The 20,774-nt window shown below is 28.1% G+C and overlaps 2 protein-coding genes across 2 annotated transcripts in view; one reads left to right on the forward strand and one right to left on the reverse strand.

The window, feature by feature from the left end:
• Nucleotides 1-512: 512 nt before the first annotated feature.
• On the forward strand, nt 513-9,835 carry LOC135959814 (SAM50-like protein CG7639). The gene is made up of 8 exons (XM_065510891.1): nt 513-738; nt 6,439-6,580; nt 6,653-6,774; nt 6,844-7,164; nt 8,378-8,489; nt 8,563-8,994; nt 9,068-9,194; nt 9,266-9,835. Exons 2-8 carry the CDS (start codon nt 6,521-6,523, stop codon nt 9,415-9,417), a joined length of 1,326 nt encoding a protein of 441 aa, XP_065366963.1. The 5' UTR covers nt 513-738; nt 6,439-6,520; the 3' UTR covers nt 9,418-9,835.
• Nucleotides 3,990-20,774, reverse strand: part of pcs (parcas) — a 39,831-nt gene continuing 23,046 nt past the window's right edge. Inside the window, exons 2-4 of the mRNA XM_065510889.1 lie at nt 6,312-6,374; nt 6,069-6,246; nt 3,990-6,009 (exon numbers count right to left, since the gene is read on the reverse strand). Coding sequence (XP_065366961.1) covers nt 4,709-6,009; nt 6,069-6,246; nt 6,312-6,374 — 1,542 coding nt within the window. The 3' untranslated portion in view covers nt 3,990-4,708. The remainder of the gene's footprint in view (nt 6,010-6,068; nt 6,247-6,311; nt 6,375-20,774) is intronic.

Below are 20,774 nucleotides of genomic sequence, written 5' to 3' on the forward strand. Positions count from 1 at the left end.
TATTATGACAAAAATTATTTAGGTATAGACAAAGGGTTAGAAAATAAAAAGTGCATGCCTGGACAGTTGTTATTGTAGCTTTTTATATGGTTGGTTAAACATAGCATTAATTTTCCCCATTATAACTGATATTTACCAAATTTTATGGTTATTCTGCCAACGTTTTATTATGCGTTATGTTTTCTAGTAAACGAATACAAAAAATGTGAATAAATGTCGACTCAATTATTGGTTTAACTACGATAATAAAAATTATTGAACTTTTGGATTTTTTTCATGTATTTAACTGCAGCTATATTACGTAATTGAAATGAAATATTTGTAAGTTTTGGGCAGATTGTTTTTATTATACCCGCCTTCCCTAAAAACTTATGAATCCGCTCTAAATTGTATATTGTCGAATTGAACTATTTTAAGTTTTTTAAACTTTAATATTTTTCGTTAAATTTTATCAATGATTGGCAACACTTTCTACAGCTGACTTTATTTTTGACAGTTAACGATATAATTTTGTCTATGTTGTGCGTGTAATATAACTAAAAAATAAAACAAAAAAAAATAAAAAATATTTGTGTGTTTTTCTTACATATTTTATTAATCTTAACAAAATATTGTAGTATTAAATTAAAAGTCTTAATGTGCGTTTAAACTAACATATAATATCTGTTGTTTACTCTTTTTTTTAACGAATAGAAACAGAAAAATCGTGAGGCTGTCGAAAGTCTCGTGCTGCAGAAGGTAAATTTTTTTGGAAATATTTTCTCTTTAATATTAAAAGTTATATAATTTATGCAAATTTCTGGTATTATTTGCTAAATAATTTATTATAATTTAAAGAAATATGTTAGACAAGATAAGGTTCAATAAATTCTTAGTATAACTTAGGAATTTAATGATTTGCTGAGAGGTCATTTATGGAAATTCAGCAATTTCTCCAAAATTGTGAAATATGTAGTATTTTTATTTGATTTTTAATGCTTATTTCATTATTATTTGTTTACAGGTTATAAATGTTGTGGTTTTGTTATATTATTCTAAATTTGATTAATAATTAGCGAATTTCTATAAATATTGGTTACATTTTAATAATGATGTCATTTACGTGTGAAAAAATATAATGTAGTGAATGTAAACGCAACAAGCAAGTGTGTGATGTAGGAATTTTATATTTTTGCCAATTTTTGTTAGAAATACACTATTGGGGTATTCACACGGTCTCCTATTAGTCGTATTGTCATAATGTCCTAATATATTATAATAGTTGTTGTTGTGTTTTAAACAAAAAAAAAAAGTATTATTTTATGACAAAACAATAAACATAGTTCAAATAGTCTTATTAGTTTAGAACTTTTTTTTTGAAACACAACAAAAATTTGATTAAACTATCATAATATATTAGGTGAATACCCCATATGTATTTACGTAGAGTGTATTAAAAGATAAGATTCGTTTAAAATCTCGCAGACATTTTATGAGCTTGCTTTAAATTTAAAGCAAGTAAACCATTTTTCGTGCTCCTTATTTAAGAAGTTATTAAATATCGCCTATAATGTTTCCCATTCAACTGGATCTTCTATCCGGAACTACTCGACTCTCACTCGGGCAAATATTGTCAACTCAGCTGCATCTATATAAACTGGGAGATTTTCACCCAGAAAAATACTGTTACAGCAAGATCATTATTAATAAATTATCTGAATAATATGAGTATCGTTAAATAATTGTTCAAACACTTTTCATCTGATATCTAATACAATTAAGTATCTAAATGACTAATTTAGAAAATTTTTATATATAGCTGAATTATTTTCAGAAATAGAACGGTTTCTAGGATCTTGATTTGTTTCAACAATAGTGTATCTGTCAAAATAATTATCATAGAAAAACCATCCCATTAACAATAGTTTTATATGTTTTTTAAAAAAATACTACAATATGCATTCACCCTTATCGTGGTTGGCGTAAACGACTTACGCCTAGGACTGTTTTGTACTAGATTAAAGATAAAATGCAAACTGTTTTATTAATCTAGTACGAAACTGTCGTAGGCGTATCACGTTTACGCCAACCACGATAAGGGTGATTATTTTGATTTTACTTTATCAAAGTTAGAATGTGTAATAAGGTCCTATTACATATCTGTAAAAAAAGAGGGACATTGAGGGGAAGAAGTGTCTTTCTTTGCGTATCCGTACAGTTGAAAATGGACATTGTCGTTCTTGTAAATTATAATCAAAGTAATAGATTGTCAATTCATCATATTTTCATCATTCTCTCCCTTTGTTAACCTCTTTCAAAATGAAACGCATCCATCTTCAATCCCCATAAATTTAACATAATATTAATGAAACAAAAACTAAAGAGTAAAAAAATTAAACAATACGACTTCTCCAACGTGCATGTTACAAGCGTATATCTGTCAGTCCTGACTTTTATGCATCCGTAATTTCTGTATGAGTAACTCAATTCCATTTCGTCCACAGTCAATGTATATTTGCCTTTACGCCTTTCATACGTCGTGTATTGTCCCGTTCCTACATATCTGTATCATTACATCACACATAAAACAAGTATGAGAGCTATATTCGACTGTGCTGAATCTTATTTATACTTCACCTCGTACTTTTTTTATACTACATACTTCATATTAAAAAGTACAGTTGTACTCTCGCACTCATTGGAAAATTTAAAACAATTTTCAAAAGTTTTTTATAGTCAAAATTATTTAGTGTTCGATAAGCTAAAAAATGTATCATAGAAAATGTATTTTTCTAGAGAATTTCAACCACAGAACACGACAATGTTTTATCATTCCCATGACAGCCGGTTCTACGCACCGGAATGACCCGAGTTCACTCGGCCAAGGGCTGTCAACTCAGCAATCACTGCTGCTACAACAACAATGTTTTTATACCCTTCATCATGTTTGTCTTAAGTTAAGATGTTAATTACAACTTGAAGAAAACCCAATATTTAATATTAAACAAAATTCAATTTCAAAAAAAAAAATTTCTTTTAATCTTTGTGAAAAAGCAAAATACTAAAATAATTCCACTTCCGATCGGAATAGATTTCTGTGACAGCCCTGAAAATTCACGAGTTTTTAGAATAATTTGAATAATGAACTTGTGATTGTTATATTTGGGTTAAATCTTTTTTGTTGTATCAATCTTCAGCATTTGTTTTTGAGGTTTAAGCATCTTTAGAGAACGTCAAGTTCAAAAAACATTACAATTCCCGGGATTTCGGTATTGAAAATTTTGCGGAATTCGCGGGATTTCTTGTCCCGGAAATCTCGTTGAAAAACTCTATTTGTGAACCAACAAAGTATATATATTCTGGATCGTTATAGTTAGCGAAGTCGATATACTATCGATACAATAGGCCCACAAATAAATACACATATTTTATCCCATTTTTTTGTCCACTAAAATTTTTTGTTTTAAAATTAGTTTCACAAATAAATTTAAAAAAAGAATTAATTTTTTTTAACAATAGCTCTCTTATTTGTTTTTTTTTAATTGTCACCTTCAAAACCGGATTTAAAGAAACGTTGTGCAGCTAGAACATGTTATTTGGATGGTTATGTTTTAAAATCAGTGATTTTGGCTCGAAATTTTTGCCGTCGGAACTAGTTCTTGAGAATCTTTAAGATATACACCTTCCTAGGAACAGTTCTAACACTCATCAGTTATAGTGTTCCACAGAACTCAATACTGAAGTAATTGCAACATGACTAGTTCCGTTAAAGAATCTGATGGGGTTCGGACTACACTCATTATAGAACTACATACTTATTTTAGAACAATTTCTAGAAATTTTCGAATTTTGAAAGACTTTTTTTTAAATATAAACATGTGTCTTTGCTAATAACTCAGCCAATTTTGCCGATTTCCACCATGTTATACAGCCCAATTATGAATAAAAATTACCCGGGAGTTTTTTCCCTTTTCCCATTTTCCCTTTAAATAAGAACAACAGCATAAATATATGATTTAATGATTTATTTAATTTTTGTTTGTTTTGTTTTTTTATTTTTACAACTTTTCTTTTTAAAACTTACTAATACAGCTTGCAATGCACTCTTTTTGAAATTTATTAAATATGAATTCATTGAATTTTGTTTTTAACAATATGTTTAATTTCATATTAAGTTTATACTATATGGAATAGTTTTAGTATATTTTTAAAACAAATAATTATACTTATATTTTTATAACCACAATCAATTAGTTGAAATTTAATTTTAGTTTTAAAAAAATTATATTTAATTTAACTCTACTTGTTTGTTTTTACTTTTTTAACATAAAGCATTAAAGCTGCAAATGAAACGATTTTATTGTTTGTTTTTCTGTTTCTTTTTTCAAATCTATAACTAATTTTTGTAATTTTAATAAATTATCACATTAACATTATTATTTTAATTATAATTATTTTGCGGTAAGATTTCATTAAAAAAATTAATTAATTAATTAAATTATTTATGTATTAAGAGAGAGAGAAATTATAAAATGAAGGTATACTATTTTGTTGGTTTTTGTTATTAATTAAATTGATCGTTAATGCTGCTTGTTTTCATTAAAATTCTAAAATTTATTTTAATTTTTTTATTTTAAATTAATTAGCCGAACAATGTTACCATAACTAACAATTAAACTTATTATATATGAATTATAATTATAATTTGTGAATTTACAATGTTTTAAACTTAATCAAGCGAACGTCTACGTTGCCTATTATAACCACTGCTGGTATCGAGTACTTCATTTGAAAGACGTGCGAGTAAAGGTAGTTCTCTCATGGAAACATTAACCAAAGGCAAGGGTTCGAGTTTTTGTAATTTTTTCAAGGGTTTCACCACATGTTCTGGTGTTGTGGGTAGACTGTTGACCACATCGACATCTTGTGTTACTTTTATGATGGGATTTTTTGGAGGACAAGCCTCAGCTCCCAAAGAATCGGGACGCGCCGAAATGTTTTTGATTTTAGTTGAATGTTGTTGAGTTTGTTGCTGCTGCTGTTGTTTAGCACACTCTTTAAGTAACATTAAATGGTCGAGTTTATCTACCGTGGCATTTAACTCATGCTCCCAGACATCATTTTGCTCCTGCTGACCATCACCACCCTCTATGGGTCTTACCGCTAAAAATTTAACTTGTTGTCTTAAAGCTTCGAGATCTTTCTCATCGACTAGACCCGAATTAAGCTCACTGCTATCATTGTAGTCATCGACCTGTTCATCGGGATAATCTTCGGCATCGTGGCTGCCATAATGTTGTTTTATAACAACATCATCTTCTTCATCGATTTCCGTATCTGCCTTTGATGCCAATATGGCTAAGGGTGCGGCATTCTTATTGAGGTTGTTGCTGGTAGTTTGTGTTAGATTCTTGCTGGAACAAGCTGTTTCAGAGGATTTTTCCGATTGACCACTTAGAGATATTTGACTGCCGGCTATAGAAGGATAATCACATTTATCCAATTCCATGTGGTAGTCGGGCAAGGATGGCATGGTGGTGCTAGTGGGAGAATTAAGCTCGGCACCCACTCCTGGCTCTCGAGGTCCGGGCGGTGGAGTATTCAGCAGCTGGGGATAGTCGCCTCTTTGACGGTGTATATCATCGCTGATGCGCTCTAGATTACGCAAGGCCGTGGCATAGGTACTCTTAGCTGTTTGCACTTGGACTTGTAGTTCTTCAATGCGATTCTTTTGGGTTTGTAATTGATCTTGGCATATTTGTTTCTCTTCGAAATAGGGTCGGGATTTTGTAATACTGCGACGAAAACGTTCCTCTAATTGTTGGACTTTTTGTTCGGCTGCATGGAATATGCGGGTGCGACGTTGATGCTCAGCATGACAGTCGGCCTTTTGTTTCTCAGCATCCATAACTTTTTGGGTGGCATGATTTAGCATCTCTTGCCAGGCATTATCAAATTGCCACTCGTGTGAGTTAGACATGAAACGTTGCTCGGCCAGAGCCACAGTTTCTTTGGCGGCCGCATGGATTTCTATAAAAGTAAATAAACAAATAAATACATATGATTTTAATATTTTATTTTGAACTTACCATTGGCTCTTTGAAATTTAACTGCCGCCTTTTGGCACTCAATTTGTGCTTCACGGGCCTTTTCCAAAGCCTCATAATAAGGTCTAGCCTTATCTATACAACTGCCTAGTTTTTTGGAGGATAATTTTAAGCGTCTAGTAGATTCATTCATTAATATGCGAAATGTTGAATTTGCTTCCTAAAAGTTAATAAATATTAATTGTTAACAATTGTTATGAAATTAAAATAAACTATTATAAATACCTCTAATTCAATTTCCAATTTATTAATCTCATCAGTGGCTGTATTCAGATTCTCCAATTCAATCTAAAAATATAATAATAAAAAAAAAGAATTCTATATTAATATTTTGTTTTATATTTATTTACAGGGCTTCAAAAACAATTAAATTGTATTTTTATATGTTATCAGTTAGTTATTAAAATAATAAGTAAGAAAAACACCACAAAAAAATGGTGGCTGGCAAATCATCTACTCCCCGGGAGCCTAAATTTGATTTATCAAAAGTATCAGTGAGTAATACAAAACATAAATTAAAATTATTATATATTTATTTAATTTCTTTCAATTATATTTCATTTCAGGCCCGTGTTGATCGTGTCAATGTTAGTGGTTTAATGCGCACGCACAACGATTATGTTATGAAAGCTGCCGAAAGCCTTTTCAAGGCAACAAATTTCCAAGATCTAATGGTTGAATCCATGCAGTAAGATTTTCTTTTCTATATTTCTAAATATAAATTATTTATTATTTTTTTATTACTTTTTTTAAAAAGCGCCAAATCATATTTACATGAATTGGGCATATTTAAAGATGTCAGTGTACACATTGATATTAGCCGAGGCGAAAATGCCTCACCCAATGGCTATGAGGTGACTTTCAAAGGCAAAGAACTGTCACGCATTGTGGGTTCGGTGGGTACTGAGGTGGGCCAAAATGAGGGTTCTTTGCGCACCGAACTGACGGTGCCGAATTTATTTGGCCGCGGTGAAAGTGTTTCGTTACAAGGTTCCTACAGCAGTAAACGGGCGAATGATATACAATTGAAATTTTGGAAATCATATTTTCATACACGTCTGGTGGATAATAGACCAGAGTAAGTACAAAAATCTTATATCAAAAGAATTAAGAAAGATTTTTTCATTTTCCAAATTAAACTTTAATTGTGTTACTTTTTACAAAATATTTTTTTTCTAAAATTTTACATTTATATTTTTCATCAAAAAATTTTGTGACCAATAAAAATTATTTATTATCAAAAAAGTTTTCAAAATATTTTTCCATTTTCTTTTTTAAATTTTATCAAATTTTGTTTCAAAATATTACACATAAAGTCGGCTAAAACGTGCACTACATTAATTAAACAAGTTTAGATTAGCTTCGGATTAAACTGAATATTGATTTTAACTTTGTTTTCGAAAAAAATATTTTTTTTTTTTAATTTATTCAGTATTTTTTCTGATTATATAGAAATTTAAAAAAATTTAAAAAAAATCATTTTTCCCATTAAATTTTTAGTTTAAAAATGTTATTACAAGTTTTATTTATAATTAATTCTAAATTTGGTTTCAAATTAGATTTTTTCAAAATTATATTAGTTTAGATTAATTTCGGATTAAACTGAATATGATTTTTTTGTCGAATATTATATGTAGTTCCGGTTCGATTTTGGCAAAACTCTTCAATTTTTTTTCAAAATTGATTAAATTTTTCTTTTAAATGTATAAAAAATTTTTCAAACTTCTATAATTTTTTTTTTTAAAACAGACGATACAATTTTTTTTAAATTTTTTATTAACATTTATTCAATATTTTGTTTAAAAATTTTATTAAGATTTTTTCCGAATTCATTAAAATTTATAGAATTTTTTTTCTAAATTGTTTCCCAAAAAAAATTTTTTTTTTAAATAAAATTAATTTCGTATTAAAATAAATTAGTTATGTTAAAATATTTTTTTTCAAAATTTAAAATTTTTATTTTTTTAAGATTTTTTAAAAAAAATTTTCTATTTCTTTAAAAATTTAAAATTTTTATTGAAAAATTTTTTTCAATTAAAATTTAAAAAAATTATATATTTTTTTAAAAATTTAGAAAAATATTTTTTCAAAATTTTTATTTAAAATTATTTCTTAATTTTATTAAATGTTATTTTAAAATATTACACACATTTTTATTTCTAAATTTGAATCAAAATAAAAAAAGAAATTCTGTTAATTTCGTTTAGATATTATTTTTTTTTAAATTTTATTATATTCTTAACCAAATTTCTTTCATTTCAATTTATATTTCCGTTTTTTTTCTTCTTTAGAGTATCCTTTTCCTTGTTCCGTCATATTGACCGTATGGATGTTAGTAATTTCAAAAATACCAGTTTAGGATGTTTAGCCGAAATTGCACTCAATACTTTAAGACCAATAGAGGTAAATTCTGAATGAGTTACAAAATTTTTAAAGCTTCAATAACATTATTACTTATGGCAAATTCTCTCAACAGTTAACCCACTCCCTACAATATGAGGCCTCCGTGCGAGAAGTTTCCTTGCTAATGAAAAACGTACCCATGGCTATACGAGAACATTGTGGTCCCAAATTGGCTTCCCTGCTGCGCTACTCAGTGATTTTTGATCAACGCGACAATCCAGTGTTTCCCACTCAAGGCCTAATGATTAAATCGATAAATGAATATTGTGGTCTGGGCGGCAATGTAGCCTATGTAAGTAATAATACCCATGCTGAGGTTAGTGTGCCATTGTTTGGTGGCCTGGTAGCTCAGGTATGTGGCCGTGTGGGTATTATTAAGGAGACAAAAAAAACGACCATATTGCCCATAAATAATTTATACTATTGTGGTGGTCCTTTGACCCTAAGAGGATTTAAATATGGTGGTGCGGGGCCAGTTGTAGAGGGTACACCCATAGGAGCACAAGTGAGTTAAAAATAATAATATTTTTTTGTTACATATATTTTATAACTACATATTGTGTAATTTTATCTTTTAGACATATTGGTCTACGGGCTTCCATTTATGGGCACCTTTGCCTTTTAATAAAGTATTTAAAGGTTTGGCCGATAATTTCCGCACACATTTGTTTTATAATTTGGGAAATTTCAATACATTCTCTACAGGTGATTATCTTAGCTTAATTCTTATTATTAATAATTAAAAATATCTAATAAATTATGTATTTTATTTGCAGAAAATCTACGCAGTGCGTGTGGTATTGGTTTGGCATTTAAATTGGCAGAACGAGCTCGCATAGAATTCAATTATTGTGTACCTTTACGCAAGTTTGCCGGTGATAGAGTTGAAAATGGTTTCCAGTTTGGTATTGGCTATGAATTTGTTTAAACTTTAACTAAACTATGTAGTTTAAAATACCAACTAAAATGAAGGCTATATTTTACTTACTCTAAACAATAAGGTTTTATTAAACGAAACAAAAAATTAAAGAAAATCAAACAGTAATAATAATAAATGTGAATAAATTGTTAAAATTGTCATTATTATATTAATGTAATAGTTTAACATAACTCTATATAAAAATAAAAAAACAAACCTACAAATACAATTACTAACCAGAAACACAAATACCATAAAACATCTTGAAGTCATTATTACAAACAAACTGCAGATATTTAGTAATTATACTTGTATAGTTAGACATATTTAAATTTTCATTTTTTGCTTAGTTTAAATACTAACCCAACAATATTGTTAACACCTTATTATTTAAAAAAAATGTAAAGAAGTTTTCTTAAAGCCCTAATTAACTAACTACAGCATATAATTAAGAACTTTCTTTTCGTACGTTCTTTCTTTCTAACATTTATTTTAAACATACATACGTACTACCTGCAATAATATACTCTAGTTTTAGAAACAATAGAAACTGCCGCCTTGTCTAGCTGTTTAATTAACAAATAGCTAAATTATTTTTTTCTATATTCTAGTTTTTTCCTTGACGAGGAAAATCTTAAACAAGCTCTAGTTACATTTTTTTTAGTTATTTTAAATGTTTTACTTTTAATTTTATGACTTTTGTGAATGGCAATTTATATATTTTTGCAAATATTGTATAATAATATTTAGTTTTAATTGCTTTGGCACTTGCTCCTTCATTTTTTTTTGTTGTTAAATGGAAAGGAAAATTAGTGCTTTATTTTGTTTTAGTATGTAACTTCTGTAACAATTAACACGTTTATTTCGGCTTAATTTATACTTTCTCTTGTAAACATGTTTGTTGGAAAGTTTTACAATAATTTTTGTGTAAAGTATAAACAAAATTATACAGAAGTACATACATAGTACAATCAGTTTGCAAAAATAAAATGTTACAGAAAAAGACAATGTTGAAAAAAAACGGAAAAAAGTGTTTTATTCTTTATTAAGATTGAGAAGAGAAGAAATAATCAAAATTTAAGATTAAATGAAACAGATATCATTAAAATTAAAACGTTCGCTCTATTACAAATTCTTTGAATATTATTCAAAATCCTTTATTGTGCCACATTTTAATTTTTTGGTAGAATTTGAAACCGAAAAGCACAGTATGTACTCAATTGAAATATTTTAAATTTGTATATGGTCGTGTACATAGTGTGGAGGGTATAATGCGTTTGTGCTGATGTTTGTAACGTCCAAACGTATTATTATTAATATTACCAATCTTAAAAGATACCGAATTACTTCTAATACTTTTCTGGGTCGATTAAACGATGTCCGTCCGATGACCATACTTTCTTACTTGTTTGAACAAAGTTCTTGAATTGAAATCTAATTGATTTTTTTTTTAGACTGAAATACATTTTTCAACGTGAGTTAATGATACAATGATAATGATTTCTCTCCATCATACGGAAGTTGTTTGGCATCATTATCTAATTTTGGACATAATTATCAGTTACAAGGTCTCAAATGTATTCCTAATTAAACCAATTAGAGAGACAGAATAATAATTGTTAATTGAACTATTTGAAGGCAAATCCAAGTATAAACAATTCATTATTTCGTACTTCGCTTAAATCTTTTAATATGTCTTGATAAATACAATTAACTGCCTGTTTCTCTAAATGCGAACGAACATTTTCTTTCATATTTTATATTGAAAACAACAAAAAATGTAAAATTTATTTGTTGTTTTCCATTTAAAATACGAAAGAAAATGTTCGTTCGCATTTAGAGAAACAGGCAGTAAAGTTATCAATATTTATAGATTTATTGGTAATTATTCGAACTTTTTATTTTATATAGTAATTTGAAAGTAAATTTTTAATTAGGTTTTTAAAATTTTTTCAATTTTTTTTTTAATTTTTTTGAAAAAAAAACAATTAAATTTATTTATTAGTGAAAAATAATTCAACGATTAAAGATTTCTATTTAAATAAAAGCCTTTGAATGAAGCTAAAGAATTCGATTTTGGGAGTGGATTTATGAAATACATGGCTAATTTAAGCCTATTCCGAATTAAGATTTTAGTGAATTAAGCTCAAATTGAATTAATTAATTAATTCGAAGTACCATCAAATGCAAAAATACAATTAGAGGTAAAGTATCATTTTCCATTTAACACCTGACTGCTAATTTTTAAAATGGATGAAGATGCATTTTAAATGTTTTTTTTATATTTATTAGAGTTTCACCGAATATTCGGAACCGAATAGAGGAACGACCTATAGTCAAAATGCCTGTAAGTGCGATGAAAAATCAGTTAGCCTCCCAGTAACGTTACTTTGATCTACTTGAAAGAAAATCAATGTATAATAATGGAAATTTGTATAACTTTTTGCTCGAAATATGTATGAAGAGTTGTAATATTTTATAACATTTGTTTTAAGTATTTTCTTTAATTTTCTTTCAAGTAGGTCAAAGTTAAATTAACTAAAAGCAGGAATAAATTGCTAGAATGAAACTTGATATTTAGAGCAAGCACGTGGCTGCAATGTTTAATAATAATTTTAATGAATACAAAAGAGGATTAATTTAATATTGTAAAAAAATTTTAATTAAATGAGTTTAAGAAAAGTTAAAAAAAGAATTCAAATCTATGTGTTTTTAATTGCGGAAAAATATATGCATAATATTTAAAATGAGCAGTAAAATAATCTGTTGTCCATTTTACGTGAATGGCTGGTTCGTAGAAGAAGAAGCTAATATTTACATTTTGTAGCAGGAGAGAGGGCTTTAATTTTCTTAAACAAAAGTAATAACCCGAAATTCAATTGCCAAATATTTGTCTATATAATTAGTAACAGAAATATTTAGTTATCTTTCATATACCATTTAATCACCTTTTGGTTTATTTAGAATGTGAGAAACAAACTAAGTTATGATGTTTATTAATGAATAATCATTATTTTATTTAGGTCATTCCATTTATAAAAACAAATTTCACTTTTACTTCTTTCATATTGTAAATGTTTTATAATTTATTTCTTCAAAAAGTTAAATCTGTATTTTCCAGGTTAGTGGAGTCGACAGCTTGGTAGTTAAACGCAGCGACCCCGTGGAGTGATACGGAAACGTAATTTCTATAGCCCCAAGTGCAAATGAAAACTGCCTAATATAGCAATTCCCAATAATCAAACATAGGGGCAGACAAATTCTAATCATCATAACTAGAGAGTGAAGAAGAAAGAATATAAATTTTCAAGTTTGTCTGACTGTGGATTCGAACTCGTGTCGTTGGGTTTTTTTCAAACAACAAACGTGATGATAAAGACACAACCACTTAGCCAACTCGGCCAAAGCAAGAATTATTTAACAGGCGATAAATATGTACAGAAATTTGAGGGGAAAAAAAAAAACAATGTTAACTAACAGCGGGAGAGCAGAAATGTTAAAGTTAAAAATAGATTTTTATTACAACAAATGTATAAACAACAGAACTGCTGATCGAAAAACGCACACACAGCAAAGTAAATACATAATAAATATTGTTGAATTCTTTGAGGGCTAAATGTACCCCAAACACTCGTTTAACGTGGGTTATCCCTTAATATAGATTTTATAAATTAAACATATATTACAGTATTTTAGAACACGTGTTTAGCTATATTTCTGCTATTGTTACCAATAAATAATAAATATTTATATTTTTTAATATATTAAATCACTTTTTTATCATAAAATCTTGGAAATAGTAATTATTATTACAATATGCTAGTCTGTGTATAATAGCAAGAGAAAAACAAAACAATTTTCTCTTTACATTACCAAGTTTTTTATTATTATTTATTATTTTGCTGTAAATTTCTCATTTTTCAATGTCATTAATTTTGAAGTGTGTTTGTATAAATTTAAGCAAATACCATATCATATTTATAATAATATCATTATTATTCATACTTTTTCATATTATTATTTTCTTGCATTGTTTTTATTCCAGTCAATAACATTTGTATCACATTTAATTATATACAATATGGAAATTTAGTTTTCAGTTTTTTTTTTTTGTATTTAAAAGTTTTTACAGCACTGACGTTGTGTCTAAATATTTAAACGATATGTTTTGGAAAACAATGACTGATTTATTGTTAAATAAATGTATTGTTTATAATGTTTGTATTTGGTATTTAAGAAATGTTTGCTTTTATTTAAACAGCTGATTATTTTTTTAGTATGATTCATAGTTAAAAATTGCAAGCAATACAAATCAATCGAAGTTTTCCTGAAATCTAGGAATTATGTTGAGATGTATGTATTGGCAAACTTTTGTCAACTCAGTTGTTCTTTTCATGAGAAGAAGAAGAAGCAAAGTTAAATGTTTACATTTTGTTGAAGGTTATTAACTCTGTTGTCATTTAATGTGAATGGCGGCATCGTAGAAGAAGCTATGTTAATGTTTACATTTTGATGATGGATAAAAACTGATGATTTTGGTAAACAATTGTTAATTTTTCGTTAAAAATACATATTTTTGACTTTATGCCAAAACTTGGTAAAATCGATTCCAAAGCAATTACAGGACATTCTTGACAAAAAACGATATGCAACTAAATATTTATCGCACACTTTGGAATACATATTTTACTTTGTCGAGCCCTTAGCGCCAAATTATCGTAAGCGACAAAACACAAATTTTACAGGAGCAGGTTTTTTCGATTATTTTGAAATTTATACATAAAATTAAAAAGGTTAGGTTGCGATATAATATAATTTCGTTTAAGCTATTTTCCTATTTTTCAAAAATATTTATAACTTTTGACAATTAAAAATTCATGGAAAACTTTATTGAAAAATATGACAAAAAATGTTTTTTATTGAATTTTTGCATAGATACAAATTTTTCGAATTGAAATAAAATTGTTATTTATGAATAGTTTTTAATAAAATTTCACAGTTATGTAAAATTTTCTATTTAATATGGAAAAATAAAAACGAATTTTAAAATTTATTATCAGCAATCCCGCAATTCCCCAAAAAATTGTTGAAAAATCCCAAAAATGGAAATTTTTAGTTTTTTGGCTATAATATCCATACCTTTACAAAATAATTAAAAGCATATTGGGCCATCTAAAATCGGTTACTATATTTTGATATCGAATATGCGATTTGATAATTTTTGCCCTAAATTTTAATTTTACATAAAAATAGGTGTTTTTTGAATGTACCTGGTCCCCTCGGTAAGAAAAATTTTTAATTTTTTTCCAATTAAAATATTTTTTGAAAACTTAGCTTTCAGAAAGTATAAATTCCTTATACATCCTTTTAGAAATTTTATGCGATAATTAGTGAACAATCGGCTTTTTAAAATTGTTTAAATTAAAATACATATAACTTTGGACTTAGTCATTATTTTTAAACACTTCTTTTTCTATTTGACACATACATATGTTGTTAGTCTAATGAAGGAAAACTGGAGAAAATCGGAAAATATTTGGATACGCTGTTATCAAAAACTGTTGAAAATTTAATTTTCAAATGCGAATATCTCCTAAGCTATAAGAGATAATTGATAGCTACGACGTCTTTTGTAGCGCTCGATGAAAAGATTTTATATTGTGTTATTTTTTTGAAATTGAAACACAAACGAAGAAATAGGATCGTTTTAAAAATGTAACATACCCGAGGTGTCCTACTTTGAGGACCCTTGGTCGCGCCCCTGGTGGGCAAATGAGGTCCAGAACTTAACTTCTTAACAACACTTCTTCTTTGCGCATGTGAAATTTCATTCAAACCAATCTAACCATTTAGAAGTTACAGATTTATTTCCCTCTTTTTTTTCTATACCACTATGTGTCGTTTACGATCAAATTCGTTTACTGTAAAAGGTAAACATTGACTTAGGATAAAATCTTACCCCCTATAATTTTGAAGTTATTAACAATTTTGATATTCTGAGAACGCTAAAACATCAGTCGGTCTATAAAATTTTAATTTTTGCAATAAAAAAAGAAATTTAGAAAATGTCGCTTACGATAATTTGGCGCTAAGGGCTCGATGTGTTGAGCGCAATAAATTGAGTTATTCCGGTTTATCTGTACAAATTTACAGTTTTCATTTGTCAAAAACTGATCCTAAGAGGATAATGTTGGCGAGTTAAATTAAATTTAACAAGAAAACAAACAAAAAGATTCATAATCAGCCCAATTATGAATAAAAAATTCCGCGGGAGTTTGTTCCCCGGGAGTTTTTTCCCATTGTATTTGAATAGGAAAAATGAGAAAAGGGAAAAAAACTCCCGGGGAATTTTTATTCAATTGGGCTGAATATAAATGCTGAGGAAGATTATAGTGACCTCGAAATATAATATTTGAATATAATTTGAGTTTTCTTAATTATTTTTTTACACACTCCGAAACATTATCTTTTTCTTATTCAAAAAACATTCATTGTTTTGATAACAAATTGTAACAGTTCCAGATAGCGTTGCCATTTTGCACTTTTCACGATAGAGTTGTCGCTTTTCTATAACCCAAATGTTGCATTTTTGGCAGTCAACACTTTTTTCCTGAGAAATGCGCATTTGGTGGTGAAGATCGGTTGGGTTTTGTTCACAAATAGTTAGCATAACTGGATTCAAATGTTTTATTTGCCAAGTTTAAACTAGAAGCCAACATAGTAGTAGATTAACTAATCTGATTATTAATTGGAGTTTAATCTAAAACCGGCTGTAAGTTTAATAAAAAATACTCTATTTTTGGTGACTTAATTTAAAATTTACTATTTAAGCAAATAATTGACCAATTTACTTATTTCCTAAACGCTATGTAAGGCTTGACTTTTGTATAGAGTTATAAAATTCTGAAAATTTAAACTAATTAACATAATTTAAAAGAGTCATTCATATACATTGTGCTTTTATGGAAGCAAGGAAAATATTTAATAAAAATATTATGTATTCAAAAGCATGTACATATAAACAAAAGAATTTCTGGGAAAGATAAAGAACACACATTTGAAATTCTAAAGATTTAAAACACAGAGAGACAAAAACAGAGAACTGGTTTTAAATTTTGAACAATAATAAAGTAGAAACAAAATAAACAACGCAATAAAGTTATTTTGTAGTAGTATTATTTTTTTTTGTATAAAGCGAGTTTATTTTCTGGTAGACAAAAAATTACTTGAAAAAGTCAAGTTTAAAAAAAGGCAAAAAGAAAGGTTTACTAAACTATTTGTAAATATGTTTAGCTGTCTGTTGGTATCACCATAAACGGCAACACATAAAACAAAACAAAAAAACTCTACCTTAAAGGCTGGCTGGTTTGGTCAAATGGCCTGCCATGTTAGGCCAATTAAATCAAAAACATGCAATTTAAACATTGGACCGACGACTGACTATAAACCAGGCTGTCTTCGTTGGTCGTCGTTTGCCCGTAATGTCAGGCAACATTGAAGAAATTGTTATTGGCCATAAACTTTACAAGGAAATTATACAAATAAACAAAAAAAAACAGCCAAAATATCCATTAATCGATATATATACGAGTTTGTTGCGCTGTTTGTTTCAAATTTCTGGTTTGTTGTATAGTATGATGAAATTTTTCTTTCACCGTCCTAAAATGAGGTCTATCTCTGCTTGTGGCGCACCTTTTATGCTTGAATTTTACAGTTCGCAGTGGCCAAGAGTTATTTTTCTACAAAAAAAAACAAACCCAACAAGAACCTGTTTATTTGGTTTAAAGTTTTTTTAAATTTATTGCTATGTCTAACTCCCTCCTTGATGGTTTTCCCCCCACTAAAGTGTGTTGTGTTTGGCTATAACACAAATTGTTAACCCAAGCGTGACTTTTTCTTCTTACCACATGCATGTGTCTACTTTTTAAAGGTATAATTTTTAAGTCCACATCTTATGCGATGGTTGATGCATTTTGTTATTTTCTGTATTGGTATTCAAATACAGTTTTTTTTTCATTTGTTTGTATTGAAATTTTACAAAAAAGAGCAAAGTGTAACAAAAATTAATTCTTACAAAAGATAAAATATTTTAACTAAATCATAGGGGTTCGAATTGGTGGTGATAACTGTTACTATCTATCAGTCATTCGAAAATGAAAATCAACATCTTTTTTGAAACAAGTAAAAGATATACACATAACAAGCTCTTGTTCCATTGTAGTAACGTTAGAAACTTTCAAAATTTTGTTTCACTATTGTGAATGTTTTAGCCATATTACTTCAGTAAGATTTTCCAAATTTTACTTTTACTATTGCTTTTCAGGCCTAATGCTCCTTGATGCAACCACAGGAATATATAATATTTCTTTTGCTTCCAAAACATTCACAGTACTTATGTAAATATTGTAACATTATTGTGAATATTTGTTGCCATATTATCAATAGATGAAAATAATTAGCCAACATTTCGACTTAAAAAACACGAGTTAGGGCCTTTTTATATTAAACCAACGATATATTCTGTTATTTTATAGCAAAACCTGCGACTTTTAGGTTTTGACTTTCTCATTTTATATTCTAAAAACTTTAAACCAAAAAATTAAAAAATTTTTATTTAAAATTTTCAGCAATAAAATTGTTGTGTAAAATTTTGTTTACAATATTTTAGTTACTCTTTAAATGATCACATAAAATAAATAAAACAAAGTTTGTTTAATTTATTATTCTTTTGTTTTATAAAATTAACAAAAAAAATGCTAAAGAAAAAAAGGGTTAAATGTTAGTGAACTTACAAAAAACAAAAACGCACATGCAATTTAAGAAAATCAAACAATACACTGATAAAATTACGCTTATGTTGGCTAAAGTAAGAGCCGGTTTTTAACTTGCATATTAGCGATTAAATTAAGATTAATTGTTGATTGTTTAAGTGGTCTATATTCAAGAGTTAATCTTGTGCAAGAAATGTCAAAGTGAAGCGATAAGTAAAATATAAATAAAATGTAGTTTGAAAACAAGCAAAAATAGATTATTCTATGATTACTTCGAAATATACAGTAAGTTACAATACAATGGAATTTTTTTTTTAAATTTATATTTCCTAATTTCAGTTTACACTTTTTATCAATAATAAATGTATATTTTTCTAATATAAATTCAAATTTACTAGGTTTTCTATTCTAATATAAATTTTAACAAAAATACATTTATAGAATATGGTTATAATCTTAGCATTGACAAAACTGGAAATGCAAACTTTTAAACTTTATCAAGAAAGAAGTTTAAAACAAAAATAATAAGTAAGAAAAGCAATTTAAAAATTTTTTGTATTTTTTCGCACAATTAGTTTTTTTTTTAAATAGTTAGTAAAAATGTCTAGAGTCAAGATTTGTGAAAATTTAAAAACCAAAATAATAAACGATTTTAGGCTGAATTGATGCAAAAACTATCTGTGATAAATATTCAATTAATAAATCAGAAGTTTCAAGGATTATAAACAAATTTCATGAGAAATGTACAGTAGAAACTCAAAATTTTGGAGGAAGTGTGGAAAATTCGTAATAAGGTTATGATAAGCAAGTTTTTCTGCATTTGAAAATTGTTGCTGGGATTATTATATAGTATTGTTTACAATTATAGATAGTTAAAGTAAGTATGGTAACGCTTAAAGAGCGAGAGAGGGAGAGCAATCTCTCATAATGGCGCATCCGTTATAAATAAAGATGTCAGTTAAAGCTGCCCACACACGGGTGATTTGTTCGTGTTCGACTTGTTAATGGGGCTGTGCGAGCACAAAATCACAAGTAATTGAAAATTTTCAATCACAAATCAGGCGAACAAATCATTACGTGTATGGCCAGCTTAAGTGAAATTTTTTTTAATTCCATTAACAAAGTAAACAAATGCAAATTCATACATATTTTATTCAAATATTTAAAAAAAATACTTTAATTAATGCCCGTAATTTCAACAAATAGGTACCTATCAGTGCTTAAAAATATTTTGTAATTTTTACCCCTAGATATTGATTTGAAATTAATGCCAATTTATCTGATGAGTATTTTAGATATCTATTTGTTGAAGTTACGGGCATAAATCATTTATTATATGTACCCTTCACCTTCGTGAGAAGGGTATATATAAGTTTGTCATTCCGTTTGTAATTTCCACAATATAATTTTCCGACCCTATAAAGTATATACACTGAATCAATTAAGTCTCCGTACAGACATACTCATAATATAAACTAGATATTTCTGGTCACTTTTCAATACATATTTAAACCTTTTTTTAATTCATTTTATAAAAAATCTTATAAACTAGAAATCAACATAAAAAACTACAAACATTTTCATTAAAAACATAAAAATTTACATAAATTCAATAATTGTACGAAAAGTATCACCAAAAAAGTCTCCGTACAGTTAACCGTTTTAAGGCAAGGAATCCCAATATTAATTTTAATTGAATTTAATATGTGGTAGGTCCTCCTTTCTGAGCAATTGCAGCATTTTAATGGCTGTGCATGGAATGGACCAGCTTTGTTGTTGTCAGGGAATCTATTTTATACCACTCTTCCATTATAACGGCTTTTAGCTGATCTTTTCTTGTTATATTGTGCTGCCGAACCTTTCTTTCCAAGTGATCCATATATGCTCAATCGGGTTGAGATCAGGTGACTGAGCTGTGCGATTTAAGTGCTTAAGAACATTATAAATAAGACATTCCTTTACTAATCTAGAGGTGTGATTAGGATCGTTGTCTTGTTGGAAGCAATACAAACGTCCCAAGCCTAATTTTCCAGAACTTTGTTTTAAGTTTTCTTTTAATATATTAAGGTATGCATATTATACCATAGTGTTTTCAACAAAAATAAGTTATCCCACCCCAGATGAAGCCATGTAACCCCAAACAATAACGTTACCTCCTCCATGCTTTACGGTTAGCGTCAAATGCTTCGGATTCATTTCAGTATTTGGCTTTCTCCATAACATTTCTCTTCCATCAGAACCAAAAACATTCAATTTACTTTCATCGCTAAAAATAACTCGATCCCAAAATAAAAAAATCTTTATCAATATGCTCGATAGCGTAATCCAATCTCTTTTTCATGTTCACTTTTCGAACAAGGGGCTTCTTACGGCTTACTCGACCATTGTATCCATTTAGTTTAAGAGCGTTTCTTACAGTTTGGGGGTTTACCGTTAATTCATCACTAGTTTTCAAGTTTCCCGCAATTAAACATGCGTTAATTTTTGGATTACCTTCTACAAATCGTACAATTCTTCTCTCTAAGTGGTGATCTATTTTTCTTGGATGGTCAGTTCTTTGTTTATTTGCCATTGTTCCGGTTTTTTTGAACTGTT

The sequence above is a fragment of the Calliphora vicina genome, chromosome 5 (genome assembly GCF_958450345.1).
Source record: "Calliphora vicina chromosome 5, idCalVici1.1, whole genome shotgun sequence".
NCBI lineage: Eukaryota > Metazoa > Arthropoda > Insecta > Diptera > Calliphoridae > Calliphora > Calliphora vicina.

Excerpts from the sequence above, each read along its gene's own strand:
- LOC135959814 (XM_065510891.1), top strand. The coding sequence starts at position 6,521 with ATGGTGGCTGGCAAATCATCTACTCCCCGGGAGCCTAAATTTGATTTA. Across the intron at positions 6,581-6,652 it reads TTGATTTATCAAAAGTATCA|GCCCGTGTTGATCGTGTCAA; the intron begins GTGAGTAATACA and ends ATTTCATTTCAG. Across the intron at positions 8,995-9,067 it reads GTACACCCATAGGAGCACAA|ACATATTGGTCTACGGGCTT; the intron begins GTGAGTTAAAAA and ends TTTATCTTTTAG.